Raw genomic sequence first — 9,054 nt, forward strand, 5'->3', positions numbered from 1 at the left:
AGATGGTTGGCGATGTTGTGGGAAGAGTTGGGTTGATGGCTTCTCCCGGCGCAATATATCTTGACTTTCATTTCGACAGACACAAATCGGTTTGCTTCGAGTCCCGATCTGAGGGATCTGCACTTGGTCAATTAAGTCCTTTGATCTTGTAATAATAAGAATTTTTGGTCTCCCTTCTATGCCCCCCCTGCTCTTGCTTTATTCTTTTAATCTGTTTGACTTATTCGAGATTAGTGCCGACACATTTTTTATGTACAATAGAGAAATTATCTCAGTCATATAAATTCAATCTTAAAGCAAAATTAGCAATTAAAGGCCCAACAGATTTGGTCCACCACGATCTTGGCCATTTCTGTATAAAAGCCCATCTCCTTCGGATAAAACCATCTGAAACTAAGAACAACATAAAATATTTGCAAAGCCAGCACGCGAGTAATTTATATTTCTTCTACTTAAATTTTCGGAACAATAACATATAAAACTCCCGAAAAATTAATATTTCAAACTATTTAGAATTTGACAAAATTGAAAAATATGAGTTGAATTTTTATCTTGAATTTTAAAATTTCAGCGAGAATTTAAAAAATAGATGAAAAGAGTGCTTGATTTTTAAATATCAAAGTTCAGGGTGCTCTATATGTAATTACCACGTATTGTTATTATTATTACTTTTTGAAATCTTAGAGAGACTTTTATTCATGCAAAATAAAAATTATAAGGAATGACAGGAGGATCCTTACAACAAATAAAATACAACTCGCTTCAAAGAAAACCTAGAGGTTCCTCCCTCAGGAGCACAACACACACAAACGAAACTCAAAAATCAGAAATCCCGAAGGAGGTAAGCCAAACAACCAAAATTTTGAGAGAGAAAACCTCAAGTGAAGATAAGAGGAGCAAACAAAAAGCTGAACCTGCAAGCCTATGACAAAGCAATGACAAAGCGAGAAAAATGACATAAGAGAAGGAAAACTATTGATCAATATAAAGCAATTAATAAGAGCAAATCTGAATATACCAGGGGGTCGCTGATGGAAGAAAGGGAAAGACGACAGATTACCCTTTAGAATCCAACAACACTTTTTTTATGACTAAAATGGAGCAAAAAATTGTCCCAAAGAATAAAATTGAGACTTCCAAGACAGAAAGACAACCGAACAACAGAGAAAGAAAAACTATAAGTTGAGAAGAGAGTAAGGCATATCGGCACAACTTCACTTCATAACAAACAACTCAAAAAATCTCCCATTAAATAAAACCTTTAACATGTCATGTAGCGAAATTAAGATACGGGCACTAGTTCCTAGGCGCTTGAGACGTGGAACCACATAGTGGGGACTAGAAGCAAATGTTCATTTCTCGTATATTAATTATGCATTCTGATATTAATGTATAACATTTAGGACTAATTATGTATATGCAGAGTCTGACCGCATTTTTGCTTTTCTAGAATATGTTGTAAGCCCAACAAAACTCACCTATTATAATTTTAATTCGGTTTGCTTTACTTTTCTGATTTCGCATGTGATTGCAAGTTTCACCCTTTTTTATTGTGGTTTGTCTAAGAATCTTGCGCTAAAATTTAAGCTCTTAAAGGACCCTAATATTATAAAACTTTTATTGAAATCATAATAAAATAGTCAAGGTTTATTAAAATTTATGATTAAAATATTCAACTATTTAAAACCTACACATCACTTTTCTGCATGGCGTTCGAGCCATTTTTAAAAATGGTTTGCATAACATGACTATATCCCAAATCATTCCTAATAGGGCCTCCATGCTTAGAACTAGATAATTGCATCGTATTGCATGTCTCGAGAAGAAGTGCTCGCGGTTCTCCAACAAGATTAGCTTAACATAAGTTTTATATTTAGGTCATTGCTTAGCATGCATAGGGTGTTAGAGGCTTCCCCGACCTAGACAAGAAGTAAGTCCTTCGCGAGAACATTCAGGATTTATTAGTTGTACCTCTCATTTCTTTCACTCAAACTACATTCTTGCTACTTTTGCAGGTATAAGTCCCACCTCTTCCGACCTACATAGAGTTATAGGATTAGAATTTTCTTCTTTTGAAATTAAGGCAATTGAGTTCCCCTTGGATGACGTTATTCATAGATTGCTGACAAGGGGGTCTTCGGTTGAGTTGGGTCGACTACCTTTACGATTATGTAAACTTGGATCCCAATAACTTAGAATGATGGATCATAGTACTCTAACTAGGTTATCTCTAAGAGATTTTGATTACTCTTCCTTCTTTTGCGACCCCCTTTGAGCCTTGTCGCACCTTTCAATGCTTCGTTGATGTTGTTCGTATGCCCGAATTGTGGATACAACACCCTTCATTTGGGATTTAGTGATTCACCCGCTACCCGTATGGCTTGGTCAGGCTTTGGAAGCATATTGTGGACTCTATGAGTAAGTCTGGTTATTTCATAGGCCTCGATTATTGATGAGCTGCTACCCATTCATTTTAGATATAAGAGACTCGTTCTCTGCCAAGTGGCTTGGCGAGAGCTTTGAAAGCATCAAGATGCTCGTGTAAAATAACCATCATTTGTAAAACCCTTTACTGGCGTCATTTAAATATAATCAGAACTTATTTTATTGAGAGTATTTTTGGTAAGCCTCCAAGATGTAATTAACCAAAAGGAATACATCTCTTTAGGAGCTACTATTGACCCCCAAATAAACATACACACTTGAATCCCTGGTTGTGAGTTTTTTTATAGGGTATTCTTCGCGTATATGTTTTCAAGACATTTTCGACCCAACCTCGTTCGGGCGCATGCTCTTGGGCTATCACGTGAAGCTTACTTCATGAAAGTTCTTCATGGTGTTTTTCTAGTTTGCCTTCATTATTGTATATCTTTACCTTCTGATTCATCTCTTCTCTAAATCATTAATATGATTAGGAAGAGAGATTTACTCGAAAAAGATAATTATACGAAGTTAGATAACCTGACGACTCTTTCAAAATAAAAGAGAGAAAAATAACAAAAACAATGTGGTAGCACTAATACCCTTTATATTCCAAAAAAGTGCTTTAAACATTAAACGAAAATCCATAGAGAGTTGGAAGGTCGTCAACTAACTCGCGGTATAGTTAGCGCATTAGCTTTATTATTTATGTTCTTTCTTTTTGAAATAACACAAAAAAACTATCTATATCCTCACAATCAAGATTACGAATGTGCTTGTTATAAAGCTCATTAGCAACAGAAGGTACCAATTCCCCTTCATCCTTATCCGAAAAAGAAGCATCCATACAATCTTGATTCATAAGAGGGGAAGAAGAAATAAATTTCATATTGGTCGACATAACACCCTTAGCATTTGGAGTAACGTCAGTTGTTAAGTTAACCTCATTAGGAACCGCATCTTTCCCAATATCACATTGTTCATTGATGAGACTTATCATATGTGTTATTCAGGGAACTTCAGACACACTACTATGAGCTTTGTGACCAACCAAGCCATTCAATTTACCCAAACCAATAGGATTAAGCAAACCAACTTTTGGGGGAAATTGAGAATCTGCCAGAACATAATTTTGCATGCTATTATAAATAATTAATGAAGCTTCACACCTACTCAAAGAATAACCTTCAAAGGGAGAACCCAAGTGTCGTTTGAGATTGAAATGTAAAGAAAAACATTGTTCTTCATTAAAGTTCTATATGAAATTGTCCTTAAATTTCTTATACCACTTTAAACTTGTTAGTCAGTATGACGTCTAAAAAGTGAAATAATAATTTTTATGTATAGGATGGCATATGTTTAGTTATATATATTTATATATTTTTAGGTGTTAGCTATATAAATATATATGAATTAAGTTGCATGTATCTAAATATTTCAAAAATTTAAAATAACTAAGCACACTATTAAATGATTTAAGGATAGCCGTAGAGTATTTATAGCCGTGGGATACATCTCCAAAATTTTGAACTTTTTAAATCATTCACTACAGTTTAGGGTTTCACGATCGTCATTCCAATGGTAACCGTAGCTTCCAAGCTGATCTCTAAAACCTCCCCGCTCCTCCACCGTCTCCGTCGACACCCTCTCCCTCTCCTTCTCCCTCTCCCTCTCCCTCTCCCTCTCCTCTTCTCTGGAAAAACCTTAATCCGATCCATCCATGACTCTCCCTCAAATACCAACCCTTGCCCTAACCCTAACTCTGACCCTAACACTAATCACGAAACGCTTCCTTCCCGCTTCCTTCAACCCATCACCACTAACTCTCCGGCACCTCCCTCAGCCGTCGAAACAGAAGAAGACGCCACCATGAACGAATTCCTCTCCCGATTCGTCCATTCCATCCGCGGGAAGATTTCCGAAGCCTACCCTGGTCTCCCCCGCGACACCCGGGACTCCATGCTCCTTATAATCTGCCAGACCGTCGTCGATCGCCTCGATTCAGGGGCCGAAGCCGATGGGCCTCCGATGGATCTGAGCGAGGATCTATGGAAGACTATCTTGGATGTTAGCGCCTCTGTGAACGAAGCTATGCGTCGGGATCGTGTCCGCGCGGAGCTGCGTAAGTACATGGACTGCGATGAAGTCAAGCAGATGTGTCGATTTGCTGGAGAAGTTGGCATCCGTGGCGACTTTTTACGGGAGCTCCGGTTCAAATGGGCGAGGGAAAAGATGGACGAAGTGGAATTTTATAAGGAGCTTGAGAGGATGCGCGAACAGGCTAAGAAGGAGGAAGAGTTGGAGAAGGGATTGATTACAGTATCTGAAAGGCCGAAGATAATGGCTCTGCCACTGAGGAAGGGGAAGATTAGGTATAAGATATATGGGCTTGATATGTCCGATCCTAAATGGGCTGAGGTTTCAGAGAGGTTGCAGGAAGCTGAGAAGCATGTTGTGCCTGAGGAGGCCAGGCCAGTTGTGGGAAGGAGTAAGAGGGTGGAGGACAAGATTATGGGTTTGGATCCAGAGAAGGATGATTTGAAACCTGCATTTAAGGAGTTTGAAGAAGCCCTCTCTGCTAGGAGGGTTGACTGGCTTTCATTGCTCGATAGGATCAAGGAGCATAACGAGGATTTGTACCTCAAGGTATGATATCCAGAACTTCTCCATTTTATTTGTTTTATGATTTCAGTAGCAATCGTTTTAATTTTTTTCTTCAAAACCTTTATGGGTACTTCTTTAAGATTAAGAAGCCTCTATATGGTTTCTGTATGTTTTTTTGTTTTCTGATCATCTTGATAGAATCTATATATAGTTACATTTAAGTTAAGATTTACTGGTTGTATAACTGACCCTTCTGCGCACTTAGTGATTAGGCTTATTCTGATTTATTTAGAGGTTTGAATAATGACTTGATCATTTTATTAAGATATTAAGAATGTATAGAATCCTGAAAGATTGTAAATGGGTTTCATCGCAATTTTAAATGCAACAAGAAATTCTCGTAGAAAATTGAATAAATTTATAGGAAACTAAGTATTCATGTATTTACTGTTTTACAAGCCCTCTCAAAATGGATTTCCAAATTTTTGAGCTCTCAATACTCACTTTAGAGAAGCGAGTTGTCACAAGCAAACTTTACACTAGTCACCCGTACGGCTTTAGCACCTTTTTTAAGCACCAAATCAGCCTAACCCTTGCAACGTTCGGATTTGAAGACACAAAACTCTCTAGGAAAAGAGTAGGGAGAAGTTATAGAAGAAATGGACACTTCGCTAAGAAATGAGAGATTATACACTTGATTGCTTAGGAACTTTGGATGGATCCAAATGAGGAAGAGGGGGGGGTGGGGGGACTTCTACTTATAGCTCCAAAGCATCATGAAACTTTCTAGACTACATTATAATATACGAGTTTCTAGATAGTTCTACATTATTCTTTACATATACATGATTCTAGGACTTTCTAGAATATTCTAGAGCTCTCTTGAAACTTACTTATTTCAACATATTTTTTGAATTATGTGAAACTTTCTAGAATTTCTTAGATTATTTTTCTCTTTCTAGCTTTTTCTAGAATCTTCTTTTCCATGGATAAAAGGATATGGCTCATCCTTGCTTGGGATAGAGATATGGTTTCATTTTGTATTTATTTTTAAATAGCATGATAAACAATAGTTGCTTGTTTCGTCCGAGAATGAAAGATATCGCTAAAGTATAGATGAATGGCATATACTTTTTGTACACATTACCATGGCCCAAGGAAGGTGAATGCCAAGTTCAATGAAATAGGGAGTTGACACAACAAAGCTTAGCAACTATGGTGGAAATAGAGTGATATTCCAACTTGGTGGGGGTAGTGAGCCATGGTGTTTTATTTTTTGACATTCCAAGAGATTGCGGTTTTACCACGTTATATGATGCGGACACTTGTAGAAATGAAGTGTAGACTAACGATTTATACGGTAAACTATCGGAGCAAAAACTCCAGTCCAATAGTTATGTGGAAAAATGGATGCAATAGAGAGAGAGGGAGAGAGGGGGGGAGAGAGGGAGAGAGGGGGGAGAGAGAGATTTCAACAAATATTATAATAGTGTTTTTTAAGGAATTTATCATTTTCAGATGTGCAGCTGGTTAAATGAGGATGCAATTGGTGGATAAGAATGTGTTAATAGTTTAGATACTCACTACCATTGTAGTAGCACATTGTCATGATTCTTAGATCAATATGCTTTTTGACTAAGACTTTAAATTTGAAAAAAGCATCATAAACTTTAGATATTTGTTTAACTGGATAATGCTAGGTGTGTTTGGAAGAGCAATCCAAAAATGATTGCATGGGCGAGGTCCGTTACTGAGAATACTATTTCAAGAAACTAAGAAGATAAAATAGTGGAGATAGACAATGAGAGTTTATGATTGTTGTTGCACCGACATGCTCTGCAATGGAGAGTTAATAGTAGCAGGGACGATGATAAATCATGATTGAATTATGAGATTATGCTTGAGAATTGACATTTATAGATGTCCTAATTTATGAATTTGCTTGGATAGAGCAATGTTGACACTCGAAATACAACAATTGGCGGTGATTGGAGTGAAAAGCTTGTCTGCACATACATTCTATCTTTTAAGTTGAAAAAAAGGATTGTGCCTTGTTTAATTTCTCCATACATAATTAGAATGAAAAAATTGTTATATAAAATAATGTTTTTTTTCTTCTTTCTTATAAAGGACATTATTTAAAAAATAATAGGAGTACGTAGCAAAGAGCTAGAATCAATATGATTTATTATGAGTAGCCCATTTCCTCTCCAAAGCATCATGAAACTTTCTAGACTACATTATAATATACGAGTTTCTAGATAGTTCTACATTATTCTTTACATATACATGATTCTAGGACTTTCTAGAATATTCTAGAGCTCTCTTGAAACTTACTTATTTCAACATATTTTTTGAATTATGTGAAACTTTCTAGAATTTCTTAGATTATTTTTCTCTTTCTAGCTTTTTCTAGAATCTTCTTTTCCATGGATAAAAGGATATGGCTCATCCTTGCTTGGGATAGAGATATGGTTTCATTTTGTATTTATTTTTAAATAGCATGATAAACAATAGTTGCTTGTTTCGTCCGAGAATGAAAGATATCGCTAAAGTATAGATGAATGGCATATACTTTTTATACACATTACCATGGCCCAAGGAAGGTGAATGTCAAGTTCAACGAAATAGGGAGTTGACACAACAAAGCTTAGCAATTATGGTGGAAATAGAGTGATATTCCAACTTGGTGGGGGTAGTGAGCCATGGTGTTTTATTTTTTGGCATTCCAAGAGATTGCGGTTTTACCACGTTATATGATGCGGACACTTGTAGAAATGAAGTGTAGACTAACGATTTATACGGTAAACTATCGGAGCAAAAACTCCAGTCCAATAGTTATGTGGAAAAATGGATGCAATAGAGAGAGAGGGAGAGAGGGGGGGAGAGAGGGAGAGAGGGGGGAGAGAGAGATTTCAACAAATATTATAATAGTGTTTTTTAAGGAATTTATCATTTTCAGATGTGCAGCTGGTTAAATGAGGATGCAATTGGTGGATAAGAATGTGTTAATAGTTTAGATACTCACTACCATTGTAGTAGCACATTGTCATGATTCTTAGATCAATATGCTTTTTGACTAAGACTTTAAATTTGAAAAAAAGCATCATAAACTTGAGATACTTGTTTAAGTGGATAATGCTAGGTGTGTTTGGAAGAGCAATCCAAAAATGATTGCATGGGCGAGGTCCGTTACTGAGAATACTATTTCAAGAAACTAAGAAGATAAAATAGTGGAGATAGACAATGAGAGTTTATGATTGTTGTTGCACCGACATGCTCTGCAATGGAGAGTTAATAGTAGCAGGGACGATGATAAATCATGATTGAATTATGAGATTATGCTTGAGAATTGGCATTTATAGATGTCCTAATTTATGAATTTGCTTGGATAGAGCAATGTTGACACTCGAAATACAACAATTGGCGGTGATTGGAGTGAAAAGCTTGTCTGCACATACATTCTATCTTTTAAGTTGAAAAAAAGGATTGTGCCTTGTTTAATTTCTCCATACATAATTAGAATGAAAAAATTGTTATATAAAATAATGTTTTTTTTCTTCTTTCTTATAAAGGACATTATTTAAAAAATAATAGGAGTACGTAGCAAAGAGCTAGAATCAATATGATTTATTATGAGTAGCCCATTTCCTCTCCAAAGCATCATGAAACTTTCTAGACTACATTATAATATACGAGTTTCTAGATAGTTCTACATTATTCTTTACATATACATGATTCTAGGACTTTCTAGAATATTCTAGAGCTCTCTTGAAACTTACTTATTTCAACATATTTTTTGAATTATGTGAAACTTTCTAGAATTTCTTAGATTATTTTCCTCTTTCTAGCTTTTTATAGAATCTTCTTTTCCATGGATAAAAGGATATGGCTCATCCTTGCTTGGGATAGAGGTTCGTGACAGAGTGCTTGAAATTAGTATGGTGAGATTATTTATTAGTTGATCCTAATGAATCCTGGGCCACATTCAAGCTTTCATTTTGTATTTATTTTTAAATAGCATGATAA

The 9,054-nt window shown here is 36.0% G+C and overlaps 1 protein-coding gene across 1 annotated transcript; it reads left to right on the forward strand.

The window, feature by feature from the left end:
- The first annotated feature begins 3,968 nt into the window (after positions 1-3,968).
- LOC110032458 (protein NUCLEAR FUSION DEFECTIVE 5, mitochondrial-like) lies at positions 3,969-5,107 on the forward strand. The gene is made up of 2 exons (XM_020736098.1): positions 3,969-4,077; positions 4,108-5,107. The coding sequence occupies exons 1-2, from the start codon at positions 4,000-4,002 to the stop codon at positions 5,071-5,073; spliced, it is 1,044 nt and encodes a 347-aa protein (XP_020591757.1). The 5' UTR covers positions 3,969-3,999; the 3' UTR covers positions 5,074-5,107.
- The last annotated feature ends 3,947 nt before the right edge of the window (positions 5,108-9,054 follow it).

This window comes from Phalaenopsis equestris, unplaced genomic scaffold (genome assembly GCF_001263595.1).
Source record: "Phalaenopsis equestris unplaced genomic scaffold, ASM126359v1 Scaffold000946, whole genome shotgun sequence".
Lineage (NCBI taxonomy): Eukaryota > Viridiplantae > Streptophyta > Magnoliopsida > Asparagales > Orchidaceae > Phalaenopsis > Phalaenopsis equestris.

What these genes read in the sequence shown, in the direction of transcription:
- LOC110032458 (XM_020736098.1), top strand. Translation starts at nt 4,000, where the DNA reads ATGGTAACCGTAGCTTCCAAGCTGATCTCTAAAACCTCCCCGCTCCTC. An exon ending in GTCGACACCCTCTCCCTCTC is followed by an intron (nt 4,078 to 4,107) that starts CTTCTCCCTCTC and finishes CCTCTCCCTCTC; the next exon opens with CTCTTCTCTGGAAAAACCTT.